General features: G+C 45.9%; 1 protein-coding gene and 1 long non-coding RNA gene across 4 annotated transcripts in view; both read left to right on the top strand.

Moving 5' to 3' along the window:
• Positions 1-1,771, top strand: part of TMEM116 (transmembrane protein 116) — a 109,189-nt gene extending 107,418 nt beyond the window's left edge. For 2 of the 3 annotated variants that reach the window (XR_012420691.1, XM_074007923.1), the window contains one exon: positions 1,586-1,721. Coding sequence is in view for 1 of the 3 variants with exons in the window: in XM_045365986.3 (XP_045221921.2) it covers positions 1,586-1,624 (39 nt within the window). In the remaining 2 variants the exon portion in view is untranslated. Of the gene's footprint in view, positions 1-1,585 lie in introns of all 3 variants that reach the window. The other variant, XM_045365986.3, reaches the window with a different exon arrangement.
• A 13,174-nt stretch (positions 1,772-14,945) lies between these two features.
• Positions 14,946-21,113, top strand: LOC123567584 (uncharacterized). The gene is made up of 2 exons (XR_006690627.3): positions 14,946-15,090; positions 20,945-21,113. It is a non-coding gene; the product is annotated as an uncharacterized lncRNA (long non-coding RNA).
• Positions 21,114-21,318: the final 205 nt, after the last annotated feature.

Genomic DNA, 21,318 nt, shown 5'->3' with positions numbered 1-21,318 from the left:
CCATTTAAAACAAAGTTGGCCGGGCATGGTGGCTCACGCCTGTAATCCCAGCACTTTGGGAGGCCGAGGTGGGCAGATCATCTGAGGTCAGGAGTTCGAGACCAAGTTAACCAAACTTTGCTCCTCACCCGCAGATTTGCTCTATAGTAGTGGAGACAGAATATGTTTGCAATGACCATGTAGTAGATCGCAATGCCGTATCAGAGAAATTCAGTATTAAAAGTTGATGGTGATTAAATCTGATCATTGCTGAATGATACGCAATTAATAATACAATCTATATCCATCACGGCGTTTGATTTGAGAGGCCATCAGCATTTATTTGAGCACCAGCTGTATGCCAGGCACTGCACTAGATCACTTCACACACATTATCCACTTTAACCTCACAAATACTCTATGAGAGGCATCCTTTGTGTGGCATCTTACTGAGGAGGAAACCCAGATCTCAGGAAGTTCAGTTCCGTGTCTTAAGACACAGTGAGAACGTGACACCTGCTACTTAGGAATGTGGAACATGGAAGTCTCCTCATTCAGAACAAAGATGAATTTTCCCCTTTTAAAAAGATTTGTTTTTGCTCTAAAATATATCTTCCTGGTTGGATTTATTAGGCTAGCAAAACACAAGATGCAGAGCTGACATAGTTCTCATGTTCTTAGCATCCAAGGCAAGAAGAGAGCTCCTGGAGGGCTCAAGAAAGGTGTCTCAAATCTTTTCTACTGAGTTGTTTCGTAAAACATTTTTAGGTATTTAGATTGGTTATAAACGGCCGGGCACAGTGGCTCACACCTGTTATCCCAGCACTTCGGGAGGCCAAGGCAGGTGGATCACCTCAGGTCAGGAGTTTGAGACCAGCCTGACCAACATGCTGAAACCCCATCTCTACTAAAAAAGATACAAAAATTAGCCAGGCGTAGTGGCGGGTGCCTGTAATCCCAGCTACTTAGGAGGCTGAGGCTGGAGAATTGCTTAAACCTGGGAGGCAGAGGTTGCAGTGAGCCGAGATCGTGCCATTGCACTCCAGCCTGGGTGACAGAGGATACTCCGTCTCAAAAAATAAATAAGTAAATAAATAAAAAAATAAATAAACAAACATGGCCAGTGTACTGAGTCTGATCAGAAGTTGTCTGCTCTTGTAAAAGCTCATGAATAAGATTAACAGGCTCTTATTTTAGGTGTATTAGTGTAAAAATATAAAACTTTACATGAAAACCCTTCATATTTGTGAAATTTGATGCACTTATGTAATTTTGTGGCAGCAGTTTTAGTTTTTCGATAAAGAGATACATGAATGTCTGGAACTTTCCATAAATCATGACACATTCATTACCTCAAAGTGGGAACCCATTCTTATTTTTTTAAACCAAAGAATTAATTGGTAGCCTTTTGCTTTGTCTTAGTATATTTATTTGTATCTCTGCCAAGTTATAATGACATAAGTTATTCGTGGAAATAGAAAGCATGGCTTTGGGTGTGTAAGAGGCCAGTGGAGGGCATGAGGGAGAGCTTTTTCTCCTGTTCCTTAGCACTGACATTATGCCTTTTTATTTCTATTTTTCATGTGAAATTGTCTGCGACACCCAGCTCATCACTATCTGTGAGAAGAAAGGTTTCCACTATTGAAAATCCACTACCAGAAGAAATGTTGTGGTTTGAGGATTATTTCATGTGTTTCTTAAAAGGTTTTGTTTATATTTCTCCTCTAAGACATAAGTATACCTCTAGAATTGCAGTTCTGAGAACACGTCTCATGAGGAAACACATTTCTCACAGTACCACCTCATCAGTCTGGGTAACAGAGGGAGACTATTTTTTTGTTTGTTTGTTTTTGAGACAGGGTCTCACTGTTGCCCAGGCTAGAGTGCAATGGCACAATCATGGCTCACTATAGTCTGGACCTCTGCCGACTCAGGTGATCTTCCTGCTTCAGTATCCCAAGTAGCTGAGACCAAAGGTGCTCACCACCACATCCGGCTAATTTTTGTATTTTTTATGGAGACAAGGTTTTGTCATGTTGCCCAGCCTGGTCTCGAACTCCTGTGCTCAAGCGATCTGTAACCTCAGCCTCCCAAAGTGCTGAGATTATAGGCATGAACCACTATGCCTGACCAGGGTGATCTTGTCACTACAAAAAAATTTTAAAATTAGGCCAGGCGCAGTGGCTCACGCCTGTAATCCCAGCACTTTGGGAGGCCAAGGTGGACGGATCACGAGGTCAAGAGATCAGGACCATCCTGGGTAACATGGTGAAACCCCATCTCTACTAAAAATACAAAAATTAGCTGGGCGTGGTGGCACACGCCTGTAGTCCCAGCTACTCGGGAGGCTGAGGCAGGAGAATCGCTTGAACCCAGGAGGTGGAGGTTTCAGTGAGCCGAGATCACACCACTGCACTCCAGCCTGGTGACAGAGCAAGACTCCATCACACACACACAAAAATAATAATAGCCAGGCTTGGTGGTACATGCCTGTAATCCCAGCTACTCAGGAGACTAAGGCTGGTAGCTGCTTGAGCCAGAGAGTTCAAGACTGCAGTGAATCAAGATCACACCACTGTACTCCAGCATCAGTGACAGAGCAAGACCCTGCCTCAAAAATAAAAGGCAGAAACAAGAATTAGGAAGACAATTAAGGGTTAATATTGAAAACAAAAACATTTATTTTCAGCTCCAGGCTTCGTTGATCTAGAATTTATGAACACTCAATTTCAACAATGCAGTATCTGTTTTTCTTTTTTTACATTTTTTGCAATTTTAGAAAATGAGATGAAATTCAATAATATAAAGTTCTTTATTTTAAAGCGTACAGTTCATTGACTTGTAGTATATTCACAAGGTTGTGCAACTGTCACCACTATCTAATTCTGGAACACTTCCGTCACTTCCAGAAGAAATCCTGTATACTGTTAGCAGGCACTCCTCATTCGTCTCTTCCTGCAGCCCTGACAACCACCAGTCTACTTTCTGTGTCTATGGACTGGCCTATTCTGGGTATTTCACAGATACCTTAGCACTCAATTTTATATCAATCTGATATATATATTTTAATCAAATATAGGAACACTTCACACTTACATCTTCAGATTTGAGCACTTCAGCTCTTTCCACATACAGTAGCTGGCAAACGTCACCTTCTATTGAGTTGAACTGACGGCCATTGCATGCCATGTAAAAACTATCCGCATCAGCCTAGGTACACCAATGGGGAAAAGGAAAAAACTAAGACAGATACCCTGAAAATCTGCTTTATATTCAATATGCATGGCTTTATTCATTCTCATCAGCTTTTTTTTTTTTTTTTTGAGATGGAGTCTCGCCCTGTCACCCAGGCTGGAGTGCAGTGGCACCATCTCGGCTCACTGTAAGCTCCGCCTCCCGGGTTCATGCCATTCTCCTGCCTCAGCCTCCCGAGTAGCTGGGACTACAGGCACCCACCACCACGCCCAGCTAATTTTTTTGTATTTTTAGTAGAGACATGGTTTCACTGTGTTAGCCAGGATGGTCTTGATTTCCTGACCTCAGGTGATCCGCCCACCTCGGCCTCCCAAAGTGCTGGGATTACAGGCATGAGCCACCGTGCCCGGCCTCTCATCAGCTTTTAAAATTTATACTTAGGAGAGAAAGCAACCACCAAAAGTCGCATCTACTGAAGCTGATTGGTAGGCTAATCGCACTCTATAAGTCAGTAGTCTATGTCTGCAATGTTTCCTGGGCTATGACAGAGTTTTTAGTTGAACTGGCAGAAGGTACTGAAGTGCAACAAGCTGAAAGCTGCTACTATTTTAATATTCAGCCAGCAACAGTCAACATTTCCCTTAACAGCAGTTTTTTTTTCTCTAGTCATCACTTGTGCAGCTGAAAGTAAACAGTCACTTCTGCAAAGCCTGGAACCAAATCATAAGTGACGCTTGCTATGAAAGAACTCTTTAAGAAAATCTCAGTATTTATGTTAGAAAAAAAATAAAAGACCAGGGAAACTGGTATGAGATGAAAAACCAACTCCTCTTCAATAAATTGAATAATAATAATACATGATAGTTAGATCCCATTTAATGGATCCCATCAGGAGGTCTTAAACCGCCACCTAGTGTCCAATACCAAAAGAAAAGCTCTTGGTCAAGGTCAAGAGGCCCAAGATGAACCAGCCTTTAAAATACTAACAGTCACATTCCCTAGCGGTAGAAAATGGGTGAAAATGCCGAGAAACAGCCCCCTTGAGGCTAAGCCACAAAGGCACATGTGTGTGTGTCTGTGAATTGGACGCAGGTAAACAGGACCTTCTAGTCTAGCCTTAGTAGAAAGCAACAGAGATGATTCCAGTTTTTAAACTCAGCCAATTTTTTGAGGCAAGCAGGGAGGCCAAGGCTAGTCTGGATTTAATTCCCACACGGGCATTAGCCCAAACAGAGAAAGTTGTGTGCTTTGGGCCGACCAATGTTGACGGGCTGCTTCTGGGAATTCTGCAAAAGGAAACGCTGCATTGTTAGCCTTAAGGAAGAGACTCAAGGCTACGCCAGACAAAAATAGTCCTGCCTGTCCACCCTCGTAGGGTTCTGAATCTCACAGACACTGTAAGCTTCTCGGCAGCTTTTAGTTACCCTCCAATGCAGTAATTGTGGATTCTTGATTACCTCTGCTTTTTATTTTTTATTTATTTATTTTTTTTAGACAGTGTCTCACTCTGTCGCGCAGGCTGGAGTGCAGTGGCATAATCTCGGCTCACTGCAACATCCGCCCCCCGGGTTCAAGGGATTCTCCTGCCTCAGCCTCACAAGTAGCTAGTATTATAGGCACCCACCATGACACCCGGCTAGTTTTCCTATTTTTAGTAGAGACGTGGTTTCGCCACTTTGGTCAGGCTGATCTTGAACTCCTGACCTCAGGTGATCCGCCTACCTTGGCCTCCCAAAGTGCTGGGATTACAGGCATGAGCCACTGTGTCTAGCCTTATGCTTTCTTAATATGACCAAGTGAGCTAAGCAGCTGAGGAAGGATGATCAATGCTGAATGTACTTTTATTTTGGAGGGGCAAACTGGCAGAAGGTGGGGAGGCTTTACTTAAGGAAATAATCCGTCTATTGAGTATAGTGCATTTTAATTTCAAAATGTTTAAAGCTGGCTATTTGATAAGAAGCCTCTTTAAGACTGGGCGCAGTGGCTCATGCCTGTAATCCCAGCACTTTGGGAGGCCGAGGTGGTGGATCACAAAGTTAGGAGTTCCAGACCAGCCTGGCCAATATGATAAAACCCTGTCTCTACTAAAAATACAAAAATTAGCTGGGCGTGGTGGTGGGTGCTTGTAGTCCCAGCTACTCAGGAGGCTGAGGCAGGAGAATTGCTTGAACCCAGGAGGCGGAGGTTGCAGTGAGGTGAGAAGAAGATCGTGCCACTGCACCCCAGCCTGAGCGACAGAGCGAGACTCCCTCTCAACAACAACAACAACAAAAGCCTCTGTAATACTAAGAGGTTACAACCTAAGATGGCTTCCCCCATTCTTCAGGAGCAACGGCTTCTTCTTGAAATGCTTTTGGCTGAGTAAGCAGCAAAGTCAGCACATGGATTCACCAGGAGAAAACTGACTGTCTGAAAGTCAGGGCCTCCGCTCATCTCTTCAGAGCCTCAGGCACCACCAGGGGCTGGCAGAGCCCTCCTGGGGTCTAGAGCTCTGCAAATGCTCAGTAAATGACCAGGCCTCCTCAGAGGAAAGGACAAGGCATGTGATCAAATCCATTTAATGAATGATTTCTTTCTGCTACCTGAGCCCAGGAGTTTGAGACCAGCCTGGGCAACCTGGCGAAACCCCGTCTCTACAAAAAAAATATGAAAATGAGCTGGACATGGGGACAGAAGCCTGTAGTCCTAGCTATTTGGGAGGCTGAGATGGGAGGATCGCTTGAGCCCTGGAGGTGAAGGTTGCAGTGAGCTGAGATTGTGCCACTGCACTCCAGCCTGTGCAGCAGAGTGAGACCTTGTCTCCAAAAAAAAAAATAAAATAAAAAAGGAGAAGAGGCATCCAGGTGAGTTATGATGGTGACCTAAACTAGAATGATTGCAGCAAAAAAAATTTTTTTTAATGTACTTTTTTGAAATGACAACATCACTGAATGGTTCAGATTTCCCAATTAACATATTGGTCTTTTCTTTAAAACCTTTTTTTTTTTTTTTTTTTTTGAGATGGAGTCTCGTTCTGTCGCCCAGGCTGGATTGCAATGGCACAATCTCGGCTCACTGCAACCTGCGCCTCCCGGGTTCAAGCAATTCTCCTGCCTCAGCCCCCTGAGTAGCTGGGATTACAGGTGTGCACCACCACACCCAGCTAATTTTTGTATTTTTAGTAGGAATGGGGGTTGGTCAGGCTGGTCTGAAACTCCTGACCTCATGATCCACCCACCTCAGCTTTCCAAACTGCTGGGATTACAGGTGTGAGCCAACGCGCCCGGCCTAAAATCTTGGTATTAGAAATGCATCTTTGTCTGTTCACATATTTTCTGAGCATTTAGTATGTGCCAGGCACTGTGCTATGAACTAGGTTGAGAGTAGGGAACAAAATTCACATGGTTTCTACTTCAACTCACCACCTAAATGCACTAAACAAAAGCCTGAAGCTAACTGCAAAGGACATAGAAGGAACAGCTTTTATTGAAAATGTTTGCATTGTATGGACCCAAAACTTTAAAGAAACCTGGCTTTTGTTTCCTTCTAGTCCTTTGGTTTTATTGTTCTTTTCTCAGGATGAACTCAGAAAAAGACAAATCCATTATGATCAAGGTCCTTCACAGGAATCAACTACAGAGTTGAGAACATACCTCTACTTCTCCAAGGAGGCGTCTGCTAAGGCTGTGGTAACTAAGCATGCATGTGAAAAGGAGCCAACATACTCTATTAAGTGGTCATCTGTCCTTTTCTGCCCCCAAGAACAACAAAATTGAAATTCCTTCTGCTTTTCATATGTCCTGAAGAACTGTAAATTCTTTACCCAAAGACCAAGTTTCCTGGGTGTGACACTACAAGTTTGTAAGCACAACCTTTGTTTTTTTTTTTTTTTGAGACCAAGTTTCACTCTTGTCGCCCAGGCTGGAGTGCAGTGGCATGATCTCAGCTCACTGCCACCTCCGCCTCCCAGGTTCAAGTGATTTTCCCGCCTCTGCCTCCTGAGTAGCTGGGATTACAGGCACCCACCACCATGCCCGGCTAATTTTTTTGTATTTTTAGTAGAGATGAGGTTTCACCATGTTGGCCAGGCTGGTCTTGAACTCCTGACCTCAGGTGATCCGCCCGCCTCGGCCTCCCAAAGTGCTAGGATTACACGCCTGAGTCACTGTGTCTGGCCTAAAAAAATTTTTTAAGACACAGGGTCGGGCTGGGCGCGGTGGCTCACGCCTGTAATCCCAGCACTTTGGGAGGCCGAGGCGGGCGGATCACAAGGTCAGGAGATCAAGACCACGGTGAAACCCCGTCTCTACTAAAAATACAAAAAATTAGCCGGGCGCGGTTGTGAGCGCCTGTAGTCCCAGCTACTCGGGAGGCTGAGGCAGGAGAATGGCGTGAACCCGGGAGGCGGAGCTTGCAGTGAGCCGAGATCGCGCCACTGCACTCCAGCCTGGGCGACAGAGCGAGACTCCGTCTCAAAAAAAAAAAAAAAAAAAAAAAAAAGACACAGGGTCTCGCCATGTTGCCCAGGCTGGTCTTGAACACCTGGCTTTAAGCCATCCTCCTGCCTTGGCCTCCCAAAGAGTTGGGATTACAGGCAGGAGCCACCATGCCTGGCCTCACAACTCATTTTTATAAGACCTCCCGCATACAGCTAAGGCCAACAGAAATTCAAAAAATTATCAAAGAGAAGGCTCATGAGTCCTTATTTTAAAATCTGTGGTGAGGAAAATAAAAATGTAGTTAGCTGCCCAGGCTATGGAGTCACGCTGCCTAGGTTTGAACCTTAACTCTGACACCTATTAGCTCTCTAGCTGCAGGCAAGTGACATATCTGTGCCTGTTTCCTCAACTGTAAAATACATGGCATCTTTTTTTTTTTTTTGGAGACAGAGTCTTGCTCTGTCCCCCAAGCTGGAGTGCAGTGGAGTGATCTTGGCTCACTGCAGCCTCTGCCTCCCAGGTTCAAGTGATTCTCCTCCTCAGCCTCCCAAGTGGCTGGGATTACAGGCGCCAACAGTCAAGGTAAGTTTTGTATTTTTAGTAGACATGGGCTTTTGCCATGTTGGCTAGGCTGGTCTCAAACCACTGCCCTCAAGTGTTCCACCCACCTCAGCCTCCCAAAGTGCTGGGATTAAAGGCATGAGCCACTGCACCCAGCCAACATGGCATCGTTGAGAGAATTCAAGGAGACAATGCATGGAAAGCACTTGGCACAGGATCCGGTCTCTAAAAAGTGCTTCATAGTTGGTAGCTACTGAGCCCACTATTCTCATTACAGTCGATATTAGTTGAACTTCCAGTCTTACACCAAGAGGGTATTATTAGGTCTTAGAAAATCCTTGATGGGATGATAGGGATCAGCCCCTAAGATCCAGAGTTAGCAATAAACAATACAACTCATGATACCAAGATAAAGGGCTCTAGCCCCATGGGGAAGAACGTGCAGCAACCTGTTTCACAGTCACAGAAAAAGATCTGTCAACTTGAGCAACCTTCACTTGATCAAAAGACAGAAGGGGAAGGACAGTGCAGAAGTACAAGGAAAATCCATTCACAGTAAATATTCACAGTATTACCTGCACATTACGAAGGACAGTACTTGTTATAGGGAACTGTGTGGGTTTATTAAACAGGTGAGTGTGGTGCGTTTATAAGACTTCAGACTATTTTAAAAGCCTAAATGTTCTTGAACATTTTGTCTGGGTCTTTTCCTTTGTTATTTGCTTATTGCCCTAGTTGTTAAGTAGAAACTATAACAATACTGCTGTCATCGAATGTCTCACAACCAACTGCCTCCCTTCCCCACACCTTCATCCCACTTCCTACTAGAAGAGGAACGCGTCCCTGGAACTAAAAGTGAGGATGCCACTCTTGCTTGCCATTTATGTCTAGCTATGTAACCCTGGGCAAACCACTTATCTCCCTCTGCAGTCACCCCCCACATCTGTAAAACAAGGATAACAATACCGTTTCCGCAAGGGATTGCAGTGAGGATTAAATGAGGTAAAGTGTGTTGAACACTTAGCATAGTGAGTGACACAGAAGCCATCGATAAACGCTGGATATTATCATCGTTATCCTTATTATTACATGTGCTACCAGACTGAAATGGCTCAAGGCAGGATTTTCTCATGGTTTGCAAAGCTCCTTGGCAACCTTGGAAGGCTTTCTGACGGTCAGTGAAAGGAGGTATTCAAGTGCTTTTCTGTTCTTAATGTCAAACTCTAAATCCACTGGATAATTGAAACGTGTTTTAAATGTCTCCCTATAATTGTCCCTGTTTTACAGAGGAGTAACCTGAAGCGTAGAGAAAGAGTAACTGGCTCAGGATTTCACACGTAGTAAGTGGCAGAGCCAGAATTTAAATCCAGGCAATCTGAATCCAGAGACGACACTCTTTATCTCTTTACCAAACAAACCATCTTCTTAATGTATGACAACACACACTGTGTGTGCATATTTATGAGAGCATCGTTTAGGTAGCAAATCTGCATTATCATGCTAATCCCATTCTGAGTGTCAGCAAGAAGACAAATCTTTATGGTAGATGTCAGTAACAGACAGCTGTTAGCCAGAGTTGGGCACGTTGGGAATGTTTCAGCTATTTGTGGCTCCCAAGGACTAAACCGGTCCCCAGCTTTTCCCTATTTTCTGATATCTCCAGTTTATGCATCCTTCCAACTCATATGGAGCACCTGCTATGTGTCTAAAAATTGTACTAAAGGCCGGGCGCGGTGGTTCACACCTGTAACCCCAGCACTTTGGGAAGCCAAGACGGGCGGATCACAAGGTCAGGAGACCAGCCTGGCCAACATAGTGAAACCCCGTCTCTACTAAAAATACAAAAATTAGCCGGGTGTGGTGGCAGGTGCCTGTAATCCCAGTTACTCGGGAGGCTGAAGCAGGAGAATTGCTTGAACCCGGGAGGCGGAGGTTGCAGTGAGCTGAGATGGTGCCACTTCACTCCAGCCTGGGTGACAGAGCAAGACTCCATCTCGGGGGAAAAAAAAACAAACACAAAAAACTGTACTAAGTCCCATGGGATGTATACCAAGATGACTAAGATACTCCTTGTCTTAAGGAGTTTATGACTATAGAAACACATAGACGTGAAAACAGGCTGGGTGCAGTGGTTCTCACCTGTAATCCCAGCACTTTGGGAAGCTGAGACAGGAGGATCACTTGAGGTTAGTAGTTCAAGACCAGCCTGGGCAACATGGTTAAATCCCAACTACTAAAAAAATTAAAAAGTTAGCCGGGCATGGTGGTGCACACTTGCAGTCCCAGCTACTCAGGAGGCTGAGGCAAGAGAATTGCTTCAACCTGGGAGGTGGAGGTTACAGTGAGCCGAGATTGCACCACTGCGCTCCAGCCTGGGTAATAGAGCAAGACTCTGTGAAGAAAGAAAGAGAAAGAGAGAAGGGGAGAAAGGGAGGAAGGAAAAAAGGCAGGAAAGAAGGAAGGAAGGACAGAGAGAGAAAGAGAAAGAAAGAAAAAAGAAAAAGAGAAAGAAAGAAAAAGAGAGAGAAAGAGTAGCTCGCTGCCAGCGCAGTATTCTTAGGGTAAATGGGTACGAGTTAAGTAATCTCTAAATTACTTATAATACCTAATACAGTGTAAATACTGTGTAAATAGTTGTTAAACTGTATTTTTTATTTGTATTTTTGATTGTTGTACTATTACTTTTATTGGGGTTTTTTTGTTTGTTTTTGAGACAGAGTCCCACTCTTATCACCCAGGCTGGAATGTGGAGTGCAGTAGCGGGATCTCGGTTCACTGCAAACTCCACCTCCCGGGTTCAAGCGATTCCTGTACCTCAGCCTCCCAAGTAGCTGGGATTACAGGCATACACGACCATGCCTGGCTAATTTGTGTGTGTATGTGTGCGTGTGTGTGTGTGTCTTTTTAGTAGAAACAGGGTTTCACCATGTTGGACAGGTTGGTCTTGAACTAGGCCTCCGTCCTGGAGTTGAGAGGGGCCAGCCAGACATCTCTAACCCATCTCCAACAGGCACTTCGAATCACACCCACAACTGACCTCAGTGTCTCCTCCCTCCCTGGCTACTCGGTCAAGGGCTCCATCACCCACTCAGCTGCCCAAGCTAGAAAGCTGGGACTCACCCAACTTTCCGCAGTCTCAACCTCACCACATCCCATCTAGTTCTGTGCTGTCAAATCTTCCTCCTGAGAATCTCATCTACCTCTTTGTATTCTCACTGCCACCATCTTGCCCATGGATCCTAACTGGCCCCCTTGCCTCTTCTCAGATCTCTCTCCAAATCTTTTTTTTTTTTTTTTTTTTTTTGAGATGGAGTCTCGCTCTGTCGCCCAGGGTGGAGTGCAGTGGCGCGATCTCGGCTCACTGCAACCTCCACCTCCCGGGTTCAAGGAATTCTCCTGTCTCAGCCTTCCAAGTAGCTGGGACTACAGGCGCATGCCACCGCGCCCAGATAATTTTTTATTTTTAGTAGAGACGGGGTTTCACCATCTTGGCCAGGCTGGTCTCGAACTCCTGACCTTGTGATCCACCCGCCTCGGCCTCCCAAAGTGCTGGGATTACAGGCTTGAGCCACCGTGCCTGGCTCTCTCTCCAATTCTTTAATCACCCTCCAGTCAGAGTATTCTTTCAAAATTGCAAATCTGATCACATCCTAACTCCATTTAAAATCTTCAGTGGCTCCCCATTGCCCTCCAAATAAACTCTTGGTTCCTAAGCCTGGCTTAAAAGGCCCTCTAAGATCTACTCCCACCAGGTGTGGTGGCTTACGCCTGCAATCCCAGCACTTTGGGAGGCCGAGGCGGGCGGATCAGTTGAGGTCAGCAGTTTGAGACCAGCCTGGCCAACACTGCAAAACCCCAGCTCTTTTAAAAGTATAAAAATTAGCCAGGTTTGGTGGCGGGTGCCTGTAATCCCAGCTACTCGGGAAGCTGAGGCAGGTGAATCACTTGAACCTGGGAGGCAGAGGTTGCAGTGAGCCAAGATTGCACCACTACACTCCAGCCTGAGCGACAGAGCAAGACTCTGTCTCAAACAAACAAAAGGTCTGCTTCCTTTCCGTAGCAATTCCCCATTTTTTCAACCTGGGATGATCTGGACATGCACGTCTACATGTAGTTTCCTCAAACGCATGTTCTCCTCCTGCTCCAGACCTTTGCATCCACTGTTCTTTTCCTCTGGAATGCTCTGTTCCACCTATTGCTTGGCTAATTCCAAACAGTCCTTTGGGTTGTAGGTTACCAGTCGCCGTCTTCATGAAACCCCTTCTGTCTACCAGAAAAGACTCATTAGGAGTCTCTCCTGTGTGCTCCTAAGATGTCCTGTACTCACCTCCTCCTAGCACTTACAATGACACCCTCACACCACAAAACACCATCATTTCCACTTGCAGATCACTGCAGCAGCGCCTCCTCCTAGCACTTACAATGACACCCTCACACCACAAAACACCATCATTTCCACTTACAGATCACTGCAGCAGCGCCTCCTCCTAGCACTTACAATGACACCCTCACACCACAAAACACCATCATTTCCACTTACAGATCACTGCAGTAGCCTGGTAACTGTTCCCCAAACTTACTTGCAGATGGTTCAGAAATAAAAGACACACAGAACACACATACATGCGCACATATACATATGCATACCTATATACACCCGTGTATAGAGATAACCAAATACGGCCAGATGGTAATAGTGAGTCTAGATGAAAGTTATAACAGGAGATCATTATACTTTCTTTCAACTATTCTTTTTTTTTTTGTTTTTGAGACAGAGTCTTGCTGTGTTGCCCAGGCTGGGGTGCAATGGCACAACCTCAGCTCACTGTAACCTCCACTTCCCAGGTTCAAGCGATTCTCCTGCCTCAGCCTCCCAAGTAGCTGGGACTACAGGCGCCTGCCACCACGCCTGGCTAATATTTTTTGTATTTTTAGTAGAGACGGGGTTTCACTGTGTTAGCCAGGATGGTGTCGATCTCCTGACCTTGGGATCCACCTGCCTCGGCCTCCCAAAGTGCTGGGGTTACAGGCATGAGCCACCGCACCTGGAGAAAATCTTTAAGCTTTTTATGTGATTTCTACAGTTTAAAAGCTTACTGGAAATCAGGAGAGCACAAAACAGGTTGGTAAACAGCCTCTGAGTTTATGGGAGTCACTTCAGTGGGGCCAAAAGAACTCCAAAAACTCTGTAGTTTGAGCATCCCCATCCAAATATCCGAAATCTGAAATACTTCAAAATCAGAATTTATTTTATTTTATTTTATTTTGAGGCAGAGTCTCTGTCACCCAGGCTGGAGTGCAGTGGCACGAATTTGGCTCACTGCAACTTCCGCCTCCCAGGTTCAAGCAATTCTCCTGCCTCAGTCTCCTGAATAGCTGAGACTACAGGCACCGGCCACCACGCCTGGCTAATTTTTGTATTTTTAGTAGAGATGCGGTTTTGCCATGTTGGTCAGGCTGGTCTCAAATGCCCGACCTCAGGTGATCCACCTGCTTTGGCCTCCCAAAGTGCTGGAATTACAGGCGTGAGCCACCGCGCCAGGCCAGGACTCAGAAAACTGTACAGAGTGAGCGTCCCTAAACCAAATATCCAAAATCTGAAATGATCTAAAATCCGAAACTTTTTGAACACCCCCAACACGATGCCATAGTGAAAAATTCCACACACATAAGTACTTAACACAAACTTTGTTTCATGCACAAAATTATTTAAAATATTGTATAAAATTACTCTCAGTCTATGTGTATAAGATGTATATGAAACATAAGTGAATTTCATGTTTAGACTTGGTCTCAACCCTAAGATAGCTCATTATATATATGCAGATATACCAAAATCCAAAATCTGAACTAGTTCTGGTTCCAAACATTTGGGATAAAGGATACTCAACCTCTATAAGCACCTAGAGAAAGGACTCTTAAGTGGTAAATGGTAAATCTTGAATATAATGTGTTTCTCATATATAGTCAGCCCTCTGTATCTGAGTTCCACATCTACAAACTCGACCAACTATAATAGAAAATATTCGAAGTAAAAAACAAAAGAAAGAAAAAAAGAAAAAGAAAAAACAGTCCAGGCACGGTGGCTCACGACTGTAATCCCAACACTTTGGGAAGCCGAGGTGGGTGGATCACCTGAGGTCGGGCATTTGAGACCAGCCTGACCAACATGGCAAAACCGCATCTCTACTAAAAATACAAAAATTAGCCAGGTGTGGTGGCCGGCGCCTGTAGTCTCAGCTACTCAGGAGACTGAGGTAGGAGAATTGCTTGAACCTGGGAGGCGGAAGTTGCAGTGAGCCAAATTCGTGCCACTGCACTCCAGCCTGGGTGACAGAGACTCTGCCTCAAAAAAAAGAATTGGAGAGAGATCTGAGAAGAGGCAAGGGGGCCAGTTAGGATCCATGGGCAAGATGGTGGCAGTGAGAATACAAAGAGGTAGATGAGATTCTCAGGAGGAAGATTTGACAGCACAGAACTAGATGGGATGTGGTGAGGTTGAGACTGCGGAAAGTCGGGTGAGTCCCAGCTTTCTAGCTTGGGCAGCCGAGTGGGCGATGGAGCCCTTGACCGAGTAGCCAGGGAGGGAGGAGACACTGAGGTCAGTTGTGGGTGTGATTCGAAGTGCCTGTTGGAGATGGGTTAGAGATGTCTGGCTGGCCCCTCTGACTCCAGGATGGAGGCCTGCGTGGGAGGCAGTGCAGGCACGTCACGCCCTGTGCCTTCTTCCCACACAGCCTCGGCTTCACCATGTGTGTAAGGAGCTGTTTCCAGTCCTCCTGTCTCCAGTGGGCGTGGAGGACAGCCTTCCTGAAACACATCCAGCGCAGGCACCAGGGGTCCCACCGATGGACGCACCTTGGAGGCAGCACCTATAGAGCAGTGATTTTCGACATGGGCGGAGTTCTCATTCCTTCTCCCGGGAGAGTCGCTGCGGGTGAGCTATTCATTCTGTTTTACTTTGGGGGACTAGGGTGGCGGTGGGAGAATGGAGGGTAATCAGGAAGGCAGAGGGGAACACTTGGGCAGCAGTATGTCCTAGCAGGCCATGCTCTGGCTCTCGAGTCAAACTCCAAGCACCACTAGGGGGCTGAGTGTCTTGGGCACATGGTTTAGCTTCTCCAGATCTTACTTTCCTCATCATTAAATGAGAGCTAATGGTAGTGCCTTCCTCCTTGGGATCTGGCGGAGAGTTATCCATGGGAAGCACTTGCTTAGCACAGTGATTGCTCAGTGCATCCTAAATTCTCAATCAATGATGAGCTGCCATGAGTACTGTAATTAGAATTTAACCACCAAGGCAGGGCACAGTGACTGAGGCCTGTAATCCCAGCACTTTGGGAGACCGAGGTGGGAGGGTCGTTTGAGCCCAGGAGTTCAAGACCAGCCTGAGCACATAATGAGACCCCATATCTGCAGAAATTTAAAAATTATCCGGGCACAGCCAGGCTCAGTGGCTCACGCCTGTAATCCCAGCACTTTGGGAGGCCGAGGCAGGTGGATCACCTGAGGTCAGGAGTTCAAGACCATCCTGGCCAACATGGTGAAACCCTGTCTCTACTAAAAATATTAAAAAATTAGCCCGGCATGGTGGCATGTGCCTGTAATCACAGCTACTCAGGAGGCTGAGGCAAAAGAGTCACTGGGAGGTGGAAGTTGCAGTGAGCCAAGATCGTGCCATTGCACTCTAGCCTGGGCAACAAACGTGAAACTCCGTCTCAAAAAAAAAAAAAAAAAAAAAAAATTATCTGGGCACAATCACATGCACCTGTAGTTCTAGCTACTCGGGAGGCTGAGGTGGGAGGATCACATGAGTCCAAGTGGCTGAGCCTGCAGTGAGCCATGATCACACCACTGCACTCCAGCCTGGGCAACAGAGCAAGACCCTGTCTAAACAAAACAAAACAAAAAAACAGCCAGGCGCAGTGGCTCACACCTATAATCCCAGCACTTTCGGAGACCAAGGTGGGCAGATCACAAGATCAAGAGATTGAGACCATCCTGGCTAAAATGGTAAAACCCCATCTCTACTAAAAATACACGAAATTAGCCAGAGGTCGAGACCAGCCTGACCAACATGGTGAAACCCTGTCTCTACTGAAAATACAAAAAAAAAAATTAGCCAGATGTGGTGACGCACACCTGTAATCCTAGCTACTCAGGAGGCTGAGACAAGAGAATCGCTTGAACCCAGGAGGCGGAGGTTGCAGTGAGCAGAGATCGCGCCACTGCACTCCAGCCTAGGCAACAGAGTGAGAGTCCGTCTCAAAAAAACAAGGTCGGGCATGGTGGCTCACGCCTGTAATCCCAGCACTTTGGGAGGCTGAGGTGGGTGGATTGCTTGAGGTCAGGAGTTTAAGACCAGTCTGGCCAACATGGTAAAATCCCATCTCTACTAAAAACACAAAAATCAACTGGGCATGGTGGTGCACGTCTATAATCCCAGCTACTCAGGAGGCTGAGGCAGGAGAATCACTTGAACCCGGGAGGCAGAGGTTGTAGAGAGCCGAGATTGTGCCACTGCCCTCCAGCCTGGGCAACAAAACGAGACTTTGTCTCAAAACAACAACAACAAAAATGAAAAACAAAGAATTTAACCACTTTTTCTTGGGAACTGTGCTGCTTCTGAAATCTAGAATGCTGAAATTCCCCCTTTGATTACAGCCTTCCTCTATTCTACCCCACTCCCTCTAAACCTGCTTCTGGACCAACAGGGTAAGAGTCAGCCCTCTGGTCTCTGGTCTTCTCTTTATCAGCCCCTTCCTGGTTTTACTTCTTTTCTACTCAGTTCAGCTTTTATTAGAGTTGTTTTGGCTTCAAGCAGTAGAAAACCTAAAAAAAAAAAAAAACAAGCTGGAAGTTTCCTTCTCTTGCACATAAAAGCCCAGGTATGTGGTCTGGGGCACTGTGTGATGTGACTCTGTGGTATCAGGGACTCCAGCTCTTTCTAGCATGTTGCTCTGCTGTGACTTTTCATTTCCACTCTCACCTCGTGGTCCGTCTTGGCTGCCTCACCTCCTGCTATCACATTCTCATGCCAGCCAGGAGGAAGGACAAAGGGTCAGAGAGCCATCTCTCTCCTTCTGACCTTCTGTGGTGGCTGGTTGGCCAGTTCTCCATCCTAAATCAACCCAGGCACAGGTTTTCTATGCCTGCATGTCTAGGCTTTCCAGCACTGCTGACCAAATTACTCAGCCGTGCGAACTGGCTGCACAAACTAGTTTCTGAGCTCCAGCCTCAGGTGGGCCCTTGGTGCTATGCCTGAGCCTCTCTGTTCCTCCTTCACTCATATCTCTCTCAGGTTTAGGATTGCACCACTGCACCCCTGCCTAGGCAACAGGCTTTTTCAGAGAACCTGCTCTAAAAAAAAAAAAAAAAAAAAAAAAAAATGCAGTGGAGAAGAACATACTGGACAGAAAGTTTCTTACCATTCTCCAGAATATCTTAAAAACCAGTTCACTTCTCTCCATTCCCACTGCCTGCACCCTTGCCTTCTCTCACTTGAATGGTCATCATCCTCCTAACTCTTCCCCTGCCTCTGGCTCTCTGGATTTTACAAAATCCCCTCCCAGCTCCAGAATTACTTTTCTAAAACACAGATCTTGTGGCTGGGCGTGGTAGTTCACACCTGTAATCCCAGCACTTTGGGAGGCCGAGGCAGGCAGATTGCTTCAGCACAGGAGTTCAAGACCAGCCTGGCCAACATGGTGAAATCTCATATCTACGAAAAATATAAAAAAGTAACAATTCATGTGAGAGTTTATAAATATATCCAATTTCCTAACATCATTTCTGAGAACATCTATTCAAATACCTGTTTTGGGCAAGGCACGGTGGCTTATACCTGTAATCCCAGCACTTTGGGAGGCCAAGACAGGAGGATCACTTGAGGCCAGGAGTTTGAGACCAGCCTGTGTTACATGCTGAGATCTCCATGTCTAAGAAGAATTTTTTTTTTTTTTGAGATGGAGTCTCATTCTGTCACCCAGACTGGAGTGCAGTGGCATGATTTCGGCTCATTGCAACTTTCGCCTCCCGGGTTCAAGTGATTCTCCTGCCTCAGCCTCCTGAGTAGCTAGGATTACAGGCATGCACCACCATACCTGGCTAATTCTTTATATTTTTGATAGAGACGGGGTTTCACCATGTTGGCCAGACTGGTCTAGAACTCCTGACCTCAAGTGATCCACCTGCCTCGGCCTCCCAAAGTGCTGGGATTACAGGCGTAAACTACCGTGCCCGGCCCTAAGAAGAATTTTTTAAAAAAATTACTCAGGCATGGTGGCATGTGCCTGTAGTCCTAGCTGTTTGAGAAACTCCAGCAGGAGGACTGCTTGAGCCCAGGAGTTTGAGGCTGCAGTGAGCCATGATCATGCCACTGCACTCCAGCCTGGGCAACAGAACTAGACCCTGTCTCAAAAGAAAAGAATAAAAACCAAACACTTGTTCTTATCTCGGTTTCTCATCTTCAACATGGTCTTGTAACCCTGAAGCTCAAATCAGTCATAAAGATAAGCAACTAAAATCCTAAAAGTCTATTACAAAAAAACTCCTTCTTTGCCAAATTTCTTAACTTCTTTGTCCAATGCTGTGAAATGCTGTTGGCCTTATGTGTTGATTCCCAATTATCTACTTGCCTTATGGTCCTTAAAGAGTTCTATTAAATCAGCCAAGAATAATCATCCTATGTATAAATCATGATTTATGTCATGATTCCCTTATCCTTGATGCTTTAAATATGTGATGCTCATTCTTTTATTACAGTCACCATCAGCATGCCCTCTATGAGGGTTACCCCTTCTGTAACTCCCCAGTTCTCTGTACAAGTGCTTTTCAGCACACATCTTCACATCTTTTGCAGAAGTCTCTAATACAAGTTTACATTTAGAGAACTTTAGTTATACAGTTTCACTTTTGTCCTCAAAACTCTCAAGTGCCCACCGACTGATAGCATGGGTTCTTGCGTTTTTATTTTGAACCAGAATCTCACTCTGTTGCCCAGGCTGGAGTGTGGTAGTGCGATTGTGGTCCACTACAGCCTCTAACTCCTAGGCTCAAGGGAGCTTCTCGCCTCAGCCTCTGAAGTAGCTGGGACTACAGGTGCACACCAGCATGCCCAGCTAATTTTTTTAAATTTTCTTGGTAAATTTTTTTTTTTTTTTTGAGACGGAGTCTCGCTTTGTCGCCCAGGCTGGAGTGCAGTGGCCGGATCTCAGCTCACTGCAAGCTCCGCCTCGCGGGTTTACGCCATTCTCCTGCCTCAGCCTCCCGAGTAGCTGGGACTACAGGCGCCCACCACCTCGCCCGGCTAGTTTTTTGTATTTTTAGTAGAGACGGGGTTTCACCATATTAGCCAGGATGGTCTCGATCTCCTGACCTCGTGATCCGCCCGTCTCGGCCTCCCAAAGTGCTGGGATTACAGGCTTGAGCCACCGCGCCCGGCCGGTAAATTTTTTTATGTTGCTCAGACAGGTCTCAAAGTCCTGGATTCAAGCCATCCTCTTACCTTGGCCTCCCAAAGTGCGCTATGATTACAGGCGTGAGTTCCCACACCCAGCCTGATACCATGGTCTCTCACTGTGAATTTTGATCTTTTGGCATAAAATTTATCCTGGATTTGATTATCAGAATCAGACCTGAGAACTTGTGACCTGGTTTTCCTACCTGTTTTCCTTGTAGTCACATATCCACAACTGAAAACTTTGTTTCGGATTTTGCTTTGAAGTTTTCATTCCACTTAGAGTAACTAACATAAGCTTCTTGAAAGCAGACAGCAGGTGTTATCCTTTGGTTTGCTCTGTTATCGCGCATAGAGTAGGCATTTAGAAGAGAGGCTCGGCAAGTGTATGCTTGGGGACTGATGCTCAGGACCTTCCCTGAGACAGAACATTTGCTCATTCTGTAGCTCTGTTGTACCTGAGAAAGATTTTGCATGTGCCATGCCTAGAGACTAGCAATCCCCCATATTTTGAGGTTGGCTCTGGTTAAGTCATTGACTTGGCCAACACTTATTGAGCACCTACCATGAGCTGGGCCCTCAAAGCTAAATAAGATGCCAACCTTATTGCCAGCCATCTGTCAGGATGTAGTAGGGGAAGAGACTTTAATCCGTAATGACTACACAATGCCATAGGTTCATGATAGGATCGACATTTATTTGTACGACTTTGGTTTCATTAGAGTCACTGAAGATAAAGCCGTGTTCTGGGAAGTTAAGGACATGTCTTTTCCCTCACTTTTTTTTTTTTTTTTTTTTTTTTTGAGACAAAGTCTTGCTCTTGTCCCCCAGGCTGGAGTGTGATGGCGCGATCTCTGCTCACTGCAACCCTGGCCTCCTGGGTTCAAGCGATTCTCTTGCCTCAGCCGGGATTACAGGCGCCTGCCACCACTCCGGGCTAATTTTTGTATTTTTAGTAGAGACAGAGTTTCACCATGTTGGCCAGGCTGGTCTTGAACTCTTGACCTCAGGTGATCTGCCCACTTCGGCCTCCTAAAAATTGCTGGGATTAGAGGTGTGAGCCACTGTGCCCGGCCTTTTTTTTTTTTTAACTGAAGGAAAAGGCTCATGAGGCAGTAGATTCACTCATTCCTGGGGAGGGATGCAGGTCCCACCACTTACTGTCTAGCACTAGAGCAAACTCTTCAGTCTCTGTTTCCTCATGTACAAGTTGGAGGTTTCACAGGGCAGTTGGGAGGATTAAATGAAGACAGTGAATGTAAGGTGTTTAGCACTGGGCCTGGCACAGAATGGAGAATGTTACTGTTATACTTACTATGTCCTTACTTCACAGAGAAATGACTACCATACTGAAAATTCTGTTACTGGCCAGGCGCAGTGGCTCATGCCTGTAATCCCAGCGCTTTGGGAGGCTGAGGTGGGCGGATCACAAGGTCAGGAGATCGAGACTATCCTGGCTAACACAGCGAAACCCCACCTCTACTAAAAGTACAAAAAGAAATTAGCCGGGAGTGGTGGCAGGCACCTGTAGTCCCAGCTACTTGGGAGGCTGAGGCAGGAGAATGGCGTGAACCGGGAGGTGGAGCTTGCAGTGAGCCAAGATCGCGCCACTGCACTGCAGACTGGGCAACAGAGTGGGAGTCTGTCTCAAAGGGAAAAAAAAAAAGTTCTGTTACGTGTAATTCAAGATGTTCCTATAAATTGTCA

Source organism: Macaca fascicularis, chromosome 11 (assembly GCF_037993035.2).
Source record: "Macaca fascicularis isolate 582-1 chromosome 11, T2T-MFA8v1.1".
Taxonomy (NCBI): Eukaryota; Metazoa; Chordata; class Mammalia; order Primates; family Cercopithecidae; genus Macaca; species Macaca fascicularis.
Note: the sequence above shows the minus strand (reverse complement) of the source record. Positions and strands in the feature narration are given on the sequence as shown.